This window comes from Cotesia glomerata, linkage group LG2 (assembly GCF_020080835.1).
Source record: "Cotesia glomerata isolate CgM1 linkage group LG2, MPM_Cglom_v2.3, whole genome shotgun sequence".
Lineage (NCBI taxonomy): Eukaryota > Metazoa > Arthropoda > Insecta > Hymenoptera > Braconidae > Cotesia > Cotesia glomerata.
The window spans coordinates 27,278,410-27,297,663 of record NC_058159.1 but is presented as its reverse complement, the minus strand read 5'-3'; the positions used below and the strand labels follow the sequence as shown (position 1 = coordinate 27,297,663).

The 19,254-nt window shown below is 29.5% G+C and overlaps 1 protein-coding gene across 1 annotated transcript; it reads left to right on the top strand.

Annotated features, from left to right (window-relative positions):
- Nucleotides 1-2,903: 2,903 nt before the first annotated feature.
- Nucleotides 2,904-18,503, top strand: LOC123258586 (cytokine receptor). Its single transcript, XM_044718697.1, has 9 exons — nucleotides 2,904-3,265; nucleotides 7,836-8,549; nucleotides 9,958-10,254; nucleotides 11,791-12,096; nucleotides 12,190-12,347; nucleotides 13,566-13,737; nucleotides 13,821-14,129; nucleotides 14,238-14,386; nucleotides 15,903-18,503. The coding sequence occupies exons 2-9, from the start codon at nucleotides 7,886-7,888 to the stop codon at nucleotides 18,162-18,164; spliced, it is 4,317 nt and encodes a 1,438-aa protein (XP_044574632.1). The 5' UTR covers nucleotides 2,904-3,265; nucleotides 7,836-7,885; the 3' UTR covers nucleotides 18,165-18,503.
- Nucleotides 18,504-19,254: the final 751 nt, after the last annotated feature.

Sequence of the window (19,254 nt, the reverse complement as noted above, 5' to 3'; positions counted from 1 at the left end):
CCTGCTCGATTGGCTGCTCCCCTCTCAGGTAGACTTCAGCTCGAAGCGTTGGCCACGTGCTCGCTCTTTCCGACCATGCTGGATACCTGAGTCTAGCAGGAGAATTTCCCAACTCCCTAATGACTGGGAGCCTTTTTAGAGACCTGGCGGCCAGACAATATTGTCCTCAAATAAGGGTCAATAATCCGCCCAGACTGTCTTTCATAAACACTTAAAATGTAAAATATAGTACTAGAAGGTATAATTTGTAATAAGTCTAATAAACCTTAGGGGACGTCCATAAATTACGTGAGGCATTTTTGAGAATTTTTTAACCTCCCCCCTCCCCCCTTGATGAGATTTCGTAAGATTTTCCTCAACTCCCTCCCCCCTCCCCTAATCTCACGCGAGATTATTCAAAATTTATGTTTTGGCTGTATGTAAACGGGTTGGATTATTGAGAAAAAAAGTGCCATTCGGCTACACCCGACATAGATAGGTAGATTTCTTGTTTGAATATTGAAAAAAACACGTTATTAAAAGGCCGTAATGTCCTAAAATTTATTTTTTATTATATTTTTGCAAATAACGATATGAGACTGACTACAGCAAATAGATATTTAAAGACATCTACACGGAAAAAAGTAAAGTGTAATAAATAACAGTCGATTTATAATAAGTAATGATCAACTGCTAAAAATTACCATTTCAAACAGTAAAATCGTAATTTTACTATTCACATTGTAATATTTACAATTTAAACGTTACAATTTACTCTTCACATGGAAGAAAATACTATTTCAAACAGTAATATTCGCTAGGTAAACGTCTAAAATGTTAAAGTATAATAATTAAGAATTCAGACTTTAATATTTATCATTTCGTACCTAAAAAATGATGTTATGATATGTAAAAAGTATAAAATAAAGTTAGTAAATTTTTAATACAAGCAACGTCAATATTTACAAAGTAAAATGGTAAATTTTAAACGCAACGCTAAAAGTCAAACTGTAATTATTGACTTGCTTAGACTGATAAAATGTATATTTTGAAAGTATAATTTTTACTGTTTGAAATGTTAAATTCTCCCAGAGTGAGACCCCTTTCTCTTTCATCTAAGTTCCCCTTCTCTTCATAATATGGACTATTTATTGAAATGGCATTTTTTACTGTTTGAAACTTTAATTTTTAAAGATGAAAGAGTCGTTATTTACTATAGTGAAAACTACTAATCACTTATTTTGGATATTAAATTATAAACTGTGGCTTTTATACTTTCTACATTAAGTTCTGTAATATTTACATTTTTGCCACCCCGATGTCCGCTTTACTGTTTGAAATTATAAAAACTAACCGGAATCCGAGTGAATATTACAGTTTACTTTTTTCCGTGTACCTAAAAAATAGGATTTTTTACATATAAAAGTCATTGGATGATAAAAGCTAAAATTTAATTTATTATTGATTTTTTTTGAATTTTCTCAACTACGAAATAAATTGAAAAAAGTATTAAAAGTCGACGAACAATAGTTTAAATTGAAGATAATTAAACATATTATGACAAAATTGTATTAAAATTACGACATGAGACCGGCTACCACCGATAGATTTCTATAGAAATCTATACCTAAAAAATTAGTGAATCCTATCGATCAATACAGTCGACGCTCTCTGTATTGGACCTCTCTGTATTTGACCGCTCTCTGTATTTGACCACATTCTTCCTCTGTATTTGACGATTTTACACAGCTCTTATGGACAAGGACGAGTCAAATACAGAGAATGGTCCTGTACGGGCGAGTCAAATACATAGAGCGTTGACTGTAATCAAATTAAACAATCGAGCGCTACTTTACTGCTCTGCAGGGTTCAGACGAATACGACAAACACTATTGTATCAAATTTGGCCATATTTTATTATAGAAATACTTTTTCACGCAATTTTACACTGTTTTCTGCTAGAGAAAAAATTACGTGATATTTGTTGAAATCCCCCCCTTCCCCCTAAGTGAGATTTGGTAAGATTTAGCATGATCCACTCCCCCCCTAGAACACCTCACGTAATTAATTGACGCCCCCTTATAAGCCTACAACACTTGAGGAGTATACTAAACTTAATAGTAAATACTATTTCCCGTAATACTAAACTAATAGCTATATATTTATAGCTAATACTAAACTAATAGCTATATATTTATAGCTAATACTAAACTTATAGCTATATATTTTACTCTAATCCTATTACAATAGTATTTTATCTTTTTACGATACTTATTCTAATTACAACGGATGGGAAATTTCTAGAGAGTGACCAGACGACTAAAATATTAATGGGATTTTCCTTAGCGTGCTATAAACCATTTTATAGGTTTCTGAATTTCTCGCGCTATAACTTGTCATAATTCATTCTCGCGTGATGGCGCCTCCAGTGACCAGGTAAACCGTGATATAACATCACAACAGGTAATCAGCTCCCCCAAAATTAGTGTCAAATTTAATCCACCAGATGGCGCAGGTTAAACTTTCTACAATCCGAGAGAGTGTATTGGTTTCCAAGAAAGCCGACTGAAACGTCGACCAATGACGTCAACATTTCCCAACATTCTAACAAAATACAACGACAAGTAATAATTATCCAATGATGCATAACAAATAAACCGTTGGTGGCTGATTACTCAGAGCAATTAAAAAACCAGTTTTGACTAAAAATTCCAGGTAATTACCCGGCATGTTTTTAATAAAATGGAATAAACCAGACAAAACAACGAACCTTGTTGTTGGCAGAACTGTAAATTTATTGAACATATATTCTCAGTAGTGAGTAGAGCATAGTATATATACCATTAGGTGATATATTTATAGCTGGTAGATTTACAGTGGTTACAGACGGAGACGTCTAATGTAAACATTATTTTTTATAATTAAACAATAAAGGTTCTGAGTGACAAAATAATAAATATAAACAATAAATAAACAAACTTTCAAATGTGATAATGGATTAATATCATCTTTAATAACAAGCAAGATCCAGCGTGCTGTTTAGTGTATTGGATTTAAAAAAAGCCTCGTACTCAGTCGACCTGATACATAAAAAAACAAACCGTGTAAAAAAACTACAAGTTTGTGCGCTAGTGTTGTGCTGGTGAGTTCTTCCCAGTAAGATTGTGTGGGTAAAGACGGCACGAGAATTTACTGCTGGCTGCAGTTGGATGTGGACGGCGGCCTAGAATTCATGGAAGTGCAATGCGAGATGTGCTACATGAACTTGTCGTCAGACTTGCCATTGGTATGTATTTATAAATATATATATATATACATACAAATGAACACATATGTCTTTTTTATTTTAATAACTTTATAAACAATGGTACCTTACTTAGGAATTAATAAATTTATTGATAATCCTAAGATTTAAAACCCACGCCCAAAAAAAAATCTCATCATCGTTTTCTCTAATTCTGGGAACAAAAATACTCCCATTAGGGAACAACTGATTTTTCTGAGTATCTCTATCGACCAGCAAGCATGTATTTTTCATTTACTGGTGAGCCATGAGGCTACAGTTGTTTTTTTATTTTTTATTTTATAACATGCATATGTGGAGATCTTTGTATTAGTACTTCGCTACTCCTACTACGCGATGTATATACATATATATACGATTCCCGCGTACAGTCACACGCATTACGACGCAAGAGACCAGAGAAAGATGTTTGTCTCGTTGCATGTATTTTTATATATAAAATACTAATAATAATAATAATATTACTATCCACTATACACTACACTGTATTTTTGCATTTGGTTTACGATGAAATGTAATAAAATCCAAAGCTACGTCACTAAATTTTATTATTATTACTCGTGCGAATTTTTTAGGTATAATTTATCCATTTAATTGCTATATATGTACATATATATGTGTATTTACGAATCACAGTGACACTTTGTAGTTTTTTTTTTGTAATTAAGGTAAATTATCTTGACTAATTTATTGTTTGTAATTTTTTTTTTTATTATATGAGGCTAATACTTTGATTTTTTATTTCAGGTCTGTAAATTAAAGTTTATTTTGATATTTGTGGGGTTTATTGATAAAATTAATGTATTTTTTAATACAAGAAAATTTATTTTGAAGGAAAATTTATGAGAAAATTTCTTAGATAAGCCATTGTCGGTTTTTAAATAATAATTTAATGTGAACGGAGTATTAATGATAAAAATTTTGTACTTCATTATTATTGTCTCAAAAGTGACGTTTAATTCATGATTTTTCCTGTAAATAATTTATTTATTTATTAACTTACGCCTATCGGTAATATACATCAAAGAGAATATATAAAATTGATTAAAATTTAATCAGAGAAAAATTTTATAAAGTTATATTTTAAGTTACTTAAAAAAAAAAGAATAACTTGAATCAAGAGAAAAATTCTTGAACCAAGAAAATAATTTTGAAGAGTTTTACTGTCTTGAATCAAGACGAAAAATTTTTGAATTAAATAAAATTTACTTAAACCAAGAAAAATTTCTTAGTTTAAGAATTTTTCTACTCAAATCAAGAAGATAAAATTTTTCAAAATTATTTTCTTGATTCAAGTAAATTTTTTTTTCAGTGCACAAATTCATCACGAATACCAAAAATAAAATACTTCCCTATCGTTAATTTAATGTTTAATTATTTCATGTAAATTAAATAGCACATATCGAGGGTTTTCTAACGCAACCACGTATCTCGATTTTTAAAGATAAAAGGGTTCAACTGAAAAATTAATAATTATTTATTTATATTTAGTTGTAATGCCAAGGCGTTGAGCCGAATGGAAAATTTTATATACATAGATAGTGTTCAAATAAGTACAATAAATTTTGAAATATTAATAAAATATATAAAACAAATTGCATATAAAAACAAGAATGTACATCATATTATTATATACATGACATTATATTATTTTCCAGCATACTAATTTCCAACTATTCATTACTCAATAAAAAAATCATATAATTTAATTTTGAAAGTCTCTAAACTAAGAACGTTTACCATCTCAGGAGGTAAGTCCTTCCAAAACCGGATAGCCGATACTACAAATGAATGCTCATAGGTCGTAGTAACAAAATTAGGCATCTTGAAGGAAATATTATTACTCTTAGCTGCCAGCCTATCTGATCGCCTAATTAATTATAAACGCGTTACTGAAAAAAAATATTAACCAGATTAATAATAAATACGATAATATTTTTAGAAAATACAATTGATAAATATTGTTTTTAGATGAGTATTAATTTTTTATAAGCTTTTTTTCATCTCATCTCTAAAATTGTCATTTTTGAGATACGAGGTTGCGTTAGAAAACCATCGATATGCAATGTTAACAATCAAAATTTTAAATAATGTAATCAAGAATTTGAGTTTTGAATGTTTAAAGTCAAACTTAAGTTTAGATATAAATTTGAATTTAAAACATTGCAGTTAACACTTTTTTAACATTATATTTTTTTACTCTACATATGATGTATAAAGCCGATTGAAGTCTGTTTTTCTATTAAATAAATAAATAAATAAGCAAGTGTTTTTTAATATTTGAATTAGTTTGAAATAATTGTAATAATAATTAAAAATTTTCTGTTTTTAAAAATAGAACACTTGTATAAAAAACAAAATATTTTGCTAAGGTTTTATATAAAAAAAAGGTTAACAAATAAAAAATTTACAAAGTTCTGGCTATTTTAGAATAAAATAAAGTTTGAAGTTTAACTAATTCAAGTATTTATCAATATTTAAAGTTTCAAACTCTGTGCGCTGCATAACTATGCAGCGAACAATCGATAAGGGGTTACAGTAACAATAAATATACTAAAATAACTTAATTCTACAAAGTATAATACTACGTGGTTCTATAAAATTTAAATAAACTTTTTTTTTTTTTTTTTTTTAAGCTCTAAAATCGTTTTTGTGAAACATTTAACCGAGCACGTTAAAGCAAAATGACACAGTTTAATTTATATAATTGTAAACGTTAAAGCAAGCGTTAATTTACTATAAATAACTTCCGTAATTTATCTGATTCACTTAACCATAAAATATCCTATTGCTAAAATACATAATTATTCATAGTAGACATTAAGTTTATTTAATAATAATGTTAATACAGCACGTGTAATTCATTTCCGTATCCAAACATATAATTTCATTTTTATCTTTAATATGATAATTATTCTATTGATAACAGGTGTTTTTCTGTGTTTAATATTAATGAATTTTTTATTTACTGACGTTCAATTATTATTAATTAATTTGAGCGACTTAAATTAAATAGTTTTCTTTATTAGAAGCTGAATAAAAAATTTCTTTTAGGCTGATTAAACAAAAAAAGAAACAAATTTAAATTTACTTAGTATGGAAGATGTGTAAGAAATATAAATTTAAATGACCAGGTATAATATACATGTGCGCTTTGTATACCTGGGATATGTATATGTAAATGTATATATTTATTCCTTAAAGAACAGGATCGTTAGTATTCGTAAAAAATCTAGTATTCAATGGAAAAAACATGTAGTACGCTAACTAAACTTTGAAGCAATGAATAAAACAATTCCTTATTATTCTCAGTTTTATACTTAACTTAACTTAACTTAACTTGTTATTCTGCATTATCTTACCTATAAATTTAACGGTTTCAGTTCAATGAATCGCTAGATTTTGAAATTATTGTTGTTAGTTTTTCTTAAAGTCTCATAAATTTAATTATAATAAATATTTCTCTGAAAAATGTATTTGTAAATTAATATCAGTAATAATTATAATAATAATGAATAGACAAAATAACAATTATTTTTACATGAAAGAAAGTATTAAATGAAATGTACTTCGCGATAAGTTGACCAATGATTTTGTATATTAACAGTATGTAACAGTAGTTATTCTATGTATCATGTAAGCTTTAATTTTTATCCCCCACTACTTAGTACAATGTCCCTGTCTTATATATTTAAGTACTCTCATCAATCTAATTCCAGTTGTGTAGACACTACTGCAACGATTATTTTTATTAATTTGCTCGTTACATTACTTTAAAATTTTTTTGTGTTTAAAAATTTTTGTGAGTGCTTCATTGATTATTTATTCAATATTTATCTAAAAAAAAAAAAACTAATTTAAGTTAAAAAGAAAAACAATCATTCAAATTTTACTAAACTAATTATTTATTATTTAATCATAAAAATTGTTGTATTTAAAAATTTTTTTGAGTGTTGCATTGATTGTTTATTTAAAAATTATCTATCAATATTTATCTAAAAAAAAATTAAGTTCTAAAAAAAAAACAATCAATAAAATTTTTAAAAACTAATTATCTATAATTTAATCATAAAAATTGTATTTAAAAATTTTTTTGAGTGTTGCATTGATTATTTGTTCAAAAATTATCTGTCAATATTTATCTAAAAAAAAATAAGTGAAAAAGATAAACAATCGTTCCAATTAAAAAAAAAATAATTATCTATGATTTAATCATAAAAAATGTTGTATTTAAAAATTTTTGTGTGTCGTATTGATTATTTATTCAAAAATTCTCTGTCAATATTTATCTAAAAAAAAAATTGAGTTAAAAAGAAAAACAATCAATCAAATCTTTAAAAACTAATTATTTATAATTTAATCATAAAAATTTATGAGGTTCCTATGTATGAAAAATTGTTTTTTAAAAATTTATCTTTTGATGATAAAAAATGTTCTAACATTTAAATTCCATGACAAGTAAATTAGATAAAGAAAAAAAAAATTTAAAACGTGATGTTGAAAGGTTTTTTTAGTAATATAATTTATAATCTTTCTTTAAATCTTTTTTCAGTAATGGGAAGCTGAGTATCCCTGGCATTATGCGGCTGGGCTACCAAAAAGATGCAGTATCAGCCCTTGGAAGTAAATTCTTCTGACCTGTTGAAGCATGGTCACGACCGCTCGGAAAAGCATCCAATTATGAGTCACTCAGACGTGGAAATGTATAACAAACAGTTGGAAATGAATAGTCCCAGTTGTAAAGAGCTCTCTCGGCTCGACAGATCAGTGAACGATCATCCGCTGAACAATAATAACACCAACAATAATGACTGTATAAATAAACATTGCGACGTTAATTCACGCTATTTAAATAATTATAAAACTGATAATATTAATAACAACAATTGTAATGTGACTGAACAATCACGGTTTTTTGTGTGCGATAAAAGTTATAGAAGACACTTATCTACGAGTGATTGTGTGTTAAACAGCGATTGTGTCTCCGCAATTGAACGTTTAAAATCTACTAAACAAATTATGACAAACTCTCGACCAATATCACCAACAAAAGAATGTCGATCGAGTTATTGTTACAATAATTATAATTATACCTATAAAAAAAATAATAATATTAATAATAATAGCACTAGTGATACTCCGTATAATTGTTATCGTCGTAAAAGTCAATTGAAATGGCTTTTACACGCTTTTATTTTACTTTTCATCGGATTAATTTCCACGAGTTCGGCAGATCGATGTGCTCTCGGTCTCGACACACCTGGACGTGAGTATATTTATTTTATTTTATTTTTTTCTTTATCTTATTATTATATTTATTTATAAGAATTCATTTACTAATTCAAACTCAAGCCTTTCGCAATAATTCTGTTAACTAAAAATTAACACGAATGATAACGTTATCAATAAAGATTATCAATTTATTTATATTTTACATGTTATAACATTAAACATTTATAAATTAATAAATCTCAGTGTAATAATTTTATTTATTATTATTATTAATGATAATGAGATCAGCCGACGCCAATAATTTTTTTAAATTCATTCATTAATAAAATTGTAACTAAAATTTTTTTAAATCTTTAAAATGTGGAATTTTTATTTTAATTTAGTAAAAAATTATCAGATGTCTGCTAATTTAATTATTATTATTATTATTATTATAAATTTAAATGAATGTGTTGAATTTTTGTTAATGCAATTATTAAAGGCTTAAATTACAAACTTTAATTAGTTTTAATAATAATAATAATAATTGTAAATTAAAATTTTTTCAAGGCGTTAAATTAGCTTACTAGACATAAATTAAAAATAAAATAAGTTTTATCTTTCATTTTTGAATTCTGGTGACGGATTAAATATCTATATTTATACATTTATACATATATGTGCGCTCATATATCCACAGCGAATGAACTGCAGAGTTACGATGAAAAATACCGCGGTAACTTTAAGTAATTGGATTATTACGTATAATTGTACAAAGGCCTCCTGTCAATTGAATGGCAATAAAATAAAAGATTATAAGTATTTTTTTTACGAAATTAAAGTGATCAGTCACTTGACAATTTTTAAATTTTTTTTAACAAACAAATTTGTTTCAAAAAATTATTTTTTAAAAATTGCATTTTTTATTTGTTAAAATTTCTACATGTCAATTTTTTTTAACAAACAAATTTATTCCAAAAAACTATTTTTTAAAAATTGCATTTTTTATTTTTTAAAATTTCTACATGTCAATTTTTTTTTTCTAATTTTTTTTTAACAAACAAATTTGTTCCAAAAAATTATATTTTAAAAATTGCATTTTTTATTTTTTAAAATTTCTACATGTCAATTTTTTTTAACAAACAAATTTGTTCCAAAAAATTATTTTTTAAAAATTGCATTTTTCATTTTTTAAAAATTTCTACATGTCAATTTTTTTTTCTAATTTTTTTGACAAAATTTATTTATTAAAAAAAATTTTTAAACATGCTAAATTAATTTTCATATTTATTTTTTATTGTTATCATTTATATTTATTTTATAAATATAAATATGTACATATAGATATAATTAAAAATTGTAAAATATGGTACTGCACGTGTATTACAGAATAAATAGTATGTACGTGTATGTTTATGGAATAATTATATTTATAAAGGTAATAAATGTGTGGGTTATTATAGGAACTTGGCCTACGAATGATATTATTTTGGAGTACGGCCAATCCTTGAGAATTCTCTGTATACTGAATCAGACGATTGTCGACAAGGAGTTCCCTGGTAAAAATGCATCGAACTTGTCTTTCTACAGAAATGACAAAAAAATGGAACGAGAGTACATTCGTATTATCAACTCAACTACTATTGAAATGTTTGTCGAAAAACCGCCACCTTCCCACGACATGTATCATTGTAAATTACAGACCAGCGAATCTATCAAAGATGATGTCGCTGTTTGTCTAAATAATGTCGCCGTCGGTTGTAAGTTATCTTATCAATGTTTATATTTTTTTTACTATGAGATTATTATTATTATTTTATTATTATTTTTATTATTCAATAATTCAATGAATGCCGTGCGTAAATCGTTTATATTTTTATCAGTAGGTCACAATACGAGGTCTTTTTAAAAGTTAAATAAAATTTATTCACGTGTTTTCACCACACGGATCTGTTAAACACTTAACTCGGCATCTCCATTACAATCAACCTTTTCAATCTTATATATTATGCTTTTCAATATAACTAAACCGTTATCGTAACTTATTTATTTACGCCGGTCAAAAGTCATCTCATGGGAAAAATACACATACGTGATTCATGCCGTCACATAATTATTATTTTTAACTATTTATATTTTTTTCGCTAGATTTTTTATCCGCTATCGGCTCTTAGAACTCATTATCTTTATGTATATTATTAAACTAATAAATTTTACTTTATCTTTTATTTAATACTATCTAGCAGTAATTAAAATATTTTTTTTATTAAATAGATAAATCTATATTATTAAGAGAATAAGCAAAATTTTGTGGCCAGTGTATTTATATGATAAAATGGGTTTTTATGATAGTCAATTTATGATGATAAGTATTTAGGCTGTGATCGAAAATGCTCTATCTCTAGATACATAATTAAAAAATGACCTTGTATCTCGTGAACTATTGACATTTTTAAAGATATAAGCTCATCTTGATGTTACACTCATTAAGACCTTTCATTTAAGTACCCACATCACTTTTTCATATATTTATATATATATGAAAAATATATCAAAAAAGCATGTGGGTACTCAAATGAAAGGTCTTGATGAGTGTAACATCGGAATGAGCTTATTACTTTAAAAATGTCAATATTTAAGAAAGTACAATGCAATTTAGCAAATATCTTGTGAACTATTGACATTTTTAAAGATATGAGCTCATCTTGATGTTACACTTATCGATACCTTTCATTTGAGTACCCACATCAATTTTTCATATATTTATATATATTATATATATGTATATGGAAAATATATATCAAAAATGCTTGTGGGTACTTAAATAAAAGGTCTTGATGAGTGTAACATCGGAATGAGCTTATTACTTTAAAAACGTCAATATTTAAGAAAGTACAATGCAATTTAGCAAATATCTTGTGAACTATTGACATTTTTAAAGATATGAGCTTATCCCGATGTTACACTCATCGATACCTTTCATTTGAGTACCCACATCACTTTTTCATATTTTTATATATTTTGATATATGTATATATGAAAAATATATCAAAAATGCATGTGGGCACTCAAATGAAAGCTCTTGATGAGTATTACATCGGGATGAGCTTATTTCTTTAAATACGTCAATAGTTAAGAAAGTACAGTGCAATTTAACAATAGTCATTACTTAATAAAGCAAAATTTTATTTATTTATAGTGCACAAGTCACAGCAGTCCCATAGTGACTACAAGGTTGCTAGTATTAATTACTTTATTTATTTATTTATGATTAATTAATAATTTTACTTTTACAGTTAAACCAGAGGAGCCGAAAAATTTCAGCTGTATCTCGCACAATTGGGAAAATTTGACCTGTATATGGGTCCCAGTAGATAACTTTATCAAGACCACCCACACGCTTACTTTCATGTCATCTCGCAAACTATTCCCTTGTCCTAAGCACGAAAAAGAAAAGAAACTTCCTTTAAATTCTTGTCTCTGGGATTTTTCGACGGATCCTATTTATCGTCAGACTTTGGAAAATTATACTTTTTTGATGACCGTCAGAAATGCATTGGGAAATATGACAAGACAATATAAATTCCAGCATTTTGCTAACAGTTAGTGTCCTCAATAATTAATTTATTTTATAAGTTTATTAAATTAAATTAAAATGTAATAAACAATCATAAAAATAATTATTATTATTTTAGCAATACCAGCCAAGCCGGACAATTTAACGGTAGTAAATAAAACAACAGAGAGCGCATTACTGTACTGGGCAGTACCTTTTCCAATGCAAAACTTTCCACCAGGTTTACATCACAAAATAGCTTATCAACATCAGTGGGATCGGCTCAAAACATGGCAGGTAATGTAAATTATTTATTTGCATTTTTTGACTTGAATTCATCAATCGCATGTCATAAATATATATAATTCATTTTTTATATATATAAAAGGCCACTCAGTAGCCAAAATTAAAAAAAATTTCTCGTTTAAATTTTTTTATTAGACAATTAAGTAGATTATTACTATTACGTTGGCGGCAATTGATTCTTAATAACAGATATCAAGATTGATAAAATAATCTATATTATTAAAAGAGTAAGAAAAATTTTGTTGCTAGTGTATTTATATGATAAAATGGGTTTTTATGGTTAAATTTTGTATCATTAGAAAGATCTTGACCAGGAGTTGTGTCTTTTTAAGGTTTCACATCATTCTCACCAATAGTCAATTTATGATGATAACTATTTAGACTGAACTCGAAAATTCTTTATCTTAAGACATATAATTAAGAAATGACCTTTTATCTTGTGAAATATTGGCATTTTCAATGATATAAGCTCATCCCGATGTTGCACTCATCAAGACCTTTCATTTGAGTACCCGCATCAATTTTTCATATATTTATATATATTACATATATGTATATATGAAAAATATATCAAAAATGCATGTGAGTACTCAAATGAAAGCTCTTGATGAGTCTAACATCAGAATGAGCTTATATCTTTAAAAACGTCAATAGTTAAGAAAGTACAATGCAATTTAACAAATATCTTGTGAACTATCGACATTTTTAAAGAGAATAAGCTCATACTGATGTTACACTCATCGAGACCTTTCATTTGAGTACCCACATCAATTTTTCATATATTTGACATATTTATATATATAAATATATAAAAAATATATGAAAATGCATGTGCGTACTCAAATGAAAGCTCTTGATGAGTGTAACATCGGGATGAGCTTATATTTTTAAAAACGTCAATATTTAAGAAAGTACTGTGCAATTTAACAAAAGCCATTATTAAATAAAGCAAAATTTTATTTATTTATATTACACGAGTCTTAGCAGTCACATAGTGACTGCAAAGTTGCTAGTTTCTATGAATTAAATATATAATAATGATTGTACTGACTTCCTGCAAAGCTTTTCTTTGATAGATTTATTTTTAAAGTGATAATGATATGGATAGAAAAATATTAGATATGATTACAGTGATGTAGGCGTTTGTAGGAAATAAAAATTTTATAAATAGATTTAACTATTAACAATCTAATTATTATCATTTTTCAGATAATTAACATTACTAATGGCCTACACGAAGATAAAAAATTCTACAATTTAACGGGATTGGAATACGCCAATACTGTTTATGACGTGAGAGTATTTATGAAGAGCGCTATTGCCAAAGGCGATGATAAATGGAGTCCATTTAGCGATATTACATTTCGTACACCACCTAGATGTGAGTATCATTTTGTTATTTCTTTTGTTCATTTTATTGATAGTGAATTGTAATACTAATATCTAATAACAATGATTAATTAGTGCCTGGACGATTGCCGCGTACGGATATCGGAAGTTTTGAAATAACAGAGAACAACGCAAACAAAGTTCTTTATTTATACTGGCAAGTTATACCCCGTTATTTAGAGAACGGAGATAATTTCAAGTATCAAGTTACTTTGACTGAAGTAAACGGCCGTAAGACTCATATCATGCCCAATGAAACCACGCGTTCTTACGCTGTTTTCAAAGGTTTCGATTTCTTCAACTATACTTTCCAAGTTACTACTTCTAACATCGTGGGTACTCATCCTAAAAGTACTAGCATCCATGTACCCAGTCAGTATGACAGTGAGTATTTTTTTTTATCAAACATTAAGTAATTTAAAAATTAAAAATTGACCAAAGTCCTTTTTAATTGATATCAATTGATTGAATTTTTTTTTAAAATATTTTTAGTGCCTCAACAACCTTTGGCGGTTACAAAGATAGCGTTTGATGAAGGATTATACGAATTGTCATGGAAATCACCGTTACTGAGCAATCAAATAATTAACTACACTATATTTTGGTGTGAAAATGAACGTGATCGCCCTTATCAGTGTACCGTAAGTAAAAAATGAATTTACTTTTTATTTAAGGGGAATAGTCACTGGGAGGATCGAAAAAATGGGTGATTTTCGGGAATTTTTTTGATTGGGATAATAAAAGAATTTGAGGATCGGGGTTTTTTTTGTTTTATAAAGTATACATCGAAGATCATTCTCCTAAATTTTTATTAAAAAATATCATGTTGCAAAGTTATAAGCATTTTTGTAGAGCACCAAAAAATTTTTCCCACCACGGTGGGATCTCCAACTCAAAAAAGACGACATAAAAAATTTTTTCGTTTTTTTTCTCATTTTTTTGGATTCAAACAGGTCTAAAAATCTTAAAAATTAAATTTTTCAAAACGATCTACGTGCAACTATAGCTACTGAATAGATGAATACGGAAAAAAAAATTACAAATCATATTTATGCAAATTACAGATCCCACCAGTTCAAAAAAAGTAGTTTCGAGAAAAACGCGTTTTCGTCGGAGCGCCGCGCGTGCAATGGTCATTTGACATAAATTACTAACTCGAAAAATATTCGGAATTTTCATATAAAACTCTAGATACATATTTTAGAATATATAAACTTTGATTTAATAAATTTTTTTTTTTTTTTTATAAATTTTACAGTGACTATTCCCGTTAAAAATGACATTTTAGCACAAACAGTATGGGTGGGGAGTGAGAAAATCACAAATATTAATGGTTATTGCATTGAAAGTATTTTAAGATCGTTTCAAAAAAACTTATACCTGTTAGAATAATATACTTAAAATAATCCAAAAAATTTTTGAAAATTTTTACCATTTAGTTTTTTATAAATTGTTAATAAACTATCTAGTTAAACAATAATAACCATTAGTAAAAGCAAATAAGAGATAACTCGTGAGAAAGGCAGCGCTAGCGAGTGAAAAGGAAAGAAATCGCACAAACTATATCGAGGGTTTTCTAATGCAACCACGTATCTCGATTTTTGAAGATGAAAGGGTTCAACTGAAAAATTAATAATTAATTATAAACGCGTTACTGAAAAAAAATATAAACCAGATTAATAATAAGTACGATAGTATTTTTAGAAAATACAATTGATAAATATTGTTTTTAAATGAATATTAATTTTTTATAAGCTATTTTTTACTTCATCTCTAAAATTGTCATTTTTGAGATACGAGGTTGCGTTAGAAAACCCTCGATATGTCCCGAGTGAATTACCTTAAGAGCGGTTGATAGTTGATTTTTAAACGAGTTTTGTTCATGAATGAGATAAAATTTTGAAAAAAACGCTTCGCTCTTCGATAGATAATTAAATTATCTATCGAAAGCGCTTTTTTAGAAAATTTTCATTTATTTATGCATAAAATGCGTTTTAAGATTCCATAAGTTGTACAAGTATGACAGAGATACTTTCATTTTTCCAATAGAGGGCGAGAGAGAGAAAAAATGTAAACCCTTCTTGAGAAAAAAAATTTCAATAATTAAACGAGTAATTTTAATTAATTTTTTTTTTTTTTTTTTTTTTTTTTAACCAGGGATACCTTGACTGGGTTCATGTCCCCAACAACACAACAATTTACAACATAACAGTCCCGTCTCCCGAGAAAGTATACCAATTCGCGGTGTCAGCAAATACAGAAAAAGCCAGCAGTGGTATGGTCTGGGCTTCATGCACCGTAATCCACAACAAAGTGTCCAGCAAAATGAAGTCAGTATGGATAAACACCATCGGCTCAGACGTAATCGACGTAGGATGGAAGTTGGACTGTTCCGACCGTATCGGAGTAGTGGAAGGCTTCGTGATCTATTACTGTCCAATTGTATCCCCCAAGAACTCAACTTGCCGAGAGCCCAAGCAGAACACCACCATCCGAGCAGACCCCCTGATGATGCGCAGTACAGTCACCGGTTTGAAGCCCTACACCACTTACAAGATAACAATAGCTTTTTGGACGAAGACCGGCGAGGGTCTTGAGAGCGAGCCGCTCTACAACACCACTCTCGAGAGCGCTCCCACGGCTCCTCAGAACGTAACAGTAATTTCCATCACCAACAGCTCCCTGTTTGTAACTTGGGATCCACCCTCTGCGATGAACGGCGTTCTTCTTTATTACGAAGTCCACTACAACGGAAACATTCAGAAGGTTGAAGATTCAACCACAAACGTCCTGCTTAAAGACTTAATATCTTACAAGAATTACACAATCACAGTCACCGCTTGCACCGTTAAGTGCAGCGTCGAATCCCGTCCAATTATAGCCCTAACAAAAATAGGAGTCCCTGGAAAAATAAACCGTCCACCAATCGTAAAAATCCAGGACTCTAACTTTGCAATCGTCATTTGGAGCAGGCCCCAAAATCCTGGAGGCAACGTCGACTACTACCAAGTCTCCGCTCCAGGGTACATTGTAATTAACAGCAACAGCACTAAAACAAAAATACCGATTCCCGGATGCGTGGAAAATGAACGCGACACCACTTATAGATTTAAAGTCCGTGCTATTAATATTAACACCGACGGCGAGCATCTAGCTGGACCTTGGTCAGACATCGGAGAGACCAGTTGCTGGAACGCTGGAATTTCTCCTCGAGTGTACATCATCATCTGGATAATTTGCGGGATCTTCGCGCTGTTGGTCATAGCTGCAACCTTTATATACACTAAAAAAATGTGGCGCAGGTGCAAACTCATGCAAGATTGCGAAGTGAAACTCCCTCCAGGTCTCGCTGCTGAGAAATTACTCCAGAAGCCCGGTGAGCAGCACATCAGACAGTCCTCAGCGGACTCCAGCGCGTGTTCCAGCGCCCAGGAATCCGTCACGTCATCGCTTACTTCAAATTCCCACGTGTCAAATGACAGCGGGACGGAAACAGATCCGGTTTCTAGCTTACAGAATAAGTTATTGGACACTACTCTCGTGTGGGAGTCCTCGAGTCTGCGTCAGCGAAATGTCAGTGGCGGAACCACCCGACCCGGTCCGGGAGCTTTGACTGAGGCGAGATGGGACTCTTATGTAAAGGCTGGAAAGCCTGGAGAGAGAGATTCGATAGAAAGGGAGGACACAATGTCAATCGCACGCTCTACGCCTAATTTGAGGATCGAGGATAGTGTCTGCAATGTTCCTCCTCAGACTTGGTCGTCCACTGGGTACATCAGCATGCCGTCTTCCGAGGATGTTTCCACGACAAACTCCAGCCCGGTTCCAGTTAAGATTTCTAATATCAGCAACTACAGTGTTGTCGGGCTTTTGCCGACTAAAATGTCGCCCACTAGGTCTAAAAGCAGCGAAGACACCTCGGAGGAAGCTAAAGCTAATATTCCATATGTCAGTTTAGCTTCTTTGGATCACAAGCTTACTTTTATCTCTCCGATTTCTAAAGAACCGCTCAAGTCTGTTGAGAGCAGCAAGCCGTACGTCCAAACTGGGTTGATAGACAATTTAAAGAATCCGCCGTTTATTCCGAGTGAGTTTGGATCCAAGTTTGTTTCTTCTAAGCCAGATCGTGACTCCTCGATGAAGTACGTCACTGTTGCGTCCATCGCGGAATTGGCTAAGCCTGCTAAAGACAAACTTGTTCAGAGCACTACGGATACATCCCAAAAGCCTTATGTGCAAGCCTCGACGATGTTCCAGATGTTCCAGGCAGGCTCGCAAGAAAAGAAACACGAGCCTATGTACTGGGAATCTGGGGGAGATGGGGACAAGACTGTCGATGTTGTTGAGATTGAACAGTCTGAGAGGAGTCGGACTCCTCAAGTGTCCAGCAGCGGGGATAGCCAGCATATTTTAGACTGATGAAAATAGCGGGAGTAAGCTAATTTATAATATTGTTTTTTTTTTTTTTTTTTCTTATATTGTTTTCTCTTATGTTCTTTAATTGTTCTGTTCTGTTTGTTTATCGTGTCGGTGGATGGAATTACGGGAAGCTTATCTGTGAATTATTTGGTAATTGTAAGTACTATATTTCACTGATACCTTTTGTTATCCAGATCGAGGTTAACTGTACTCTTGTCCATGATATTGATATTAATTGTAAAGATATCATATTACCTGGTATTGTGCGGGTTTTTTAAGGCATTCTTAGATCTACTTGCTGTTTTCTTTATTAATATGACAATTCTGAGTAATTTATTTAGAAAAAAAAATTTTAAGGAGTCTAAAAAATAGCGCATTAATTACCAGATTTTTTTTTTTTTTTGATAAATTAATAATTAATAATGATGGATCGTATTTTTTACGAATGATTTGTTATCGACTGTTCAATAGTAATTTTAAAGAAATTAAAAATTTGAATTTATATTAGGTAAAAGACCTCATTACTGACACTTTCTTTGATTTTGGTACTTATTCAATTAATGAAATCATTAATTTCAATAATAAAAATTCTATTTTTTTTTTAAGTCCAAAAAAAATTTTTAGTTTGAAGAAAATTTTTTTTTTTCATTTCTGCACGTTTCATTGAAAAATAAGTTGAAAAAATTTTTTTCATGAAATGTACTGAAATGCAAAAAAAAATTTTTTTCCAAACTAAAAATTTTTTTGGTCAGAAAAAAAAAATAGAATTTTTATTATACGCCATGGCATTCGAGTTTTTATTCCAAGTAAGGTAAAAGATCTAGTTGTTGACACTGGCCTAATTGTTAGACACTTGCAATTTTATTCCAATTAAAAAAATAAAATATTCTCAAAAAACTAATTATCTGAAAATTTACAATTTACAATTTGTATTTATTCATTTATTGGAGTTGGCTTTTTTTTTTTAGTTAAAATAAAATTGTAAGTGTCAATAATTAAGCCAGTGTCAATAACTGGGTCTTTTACTTTACAACATTTTTTCATTGAAAAAAAAGTGTCACTAATAGGAATTAAAGGTGCCACTAATGGG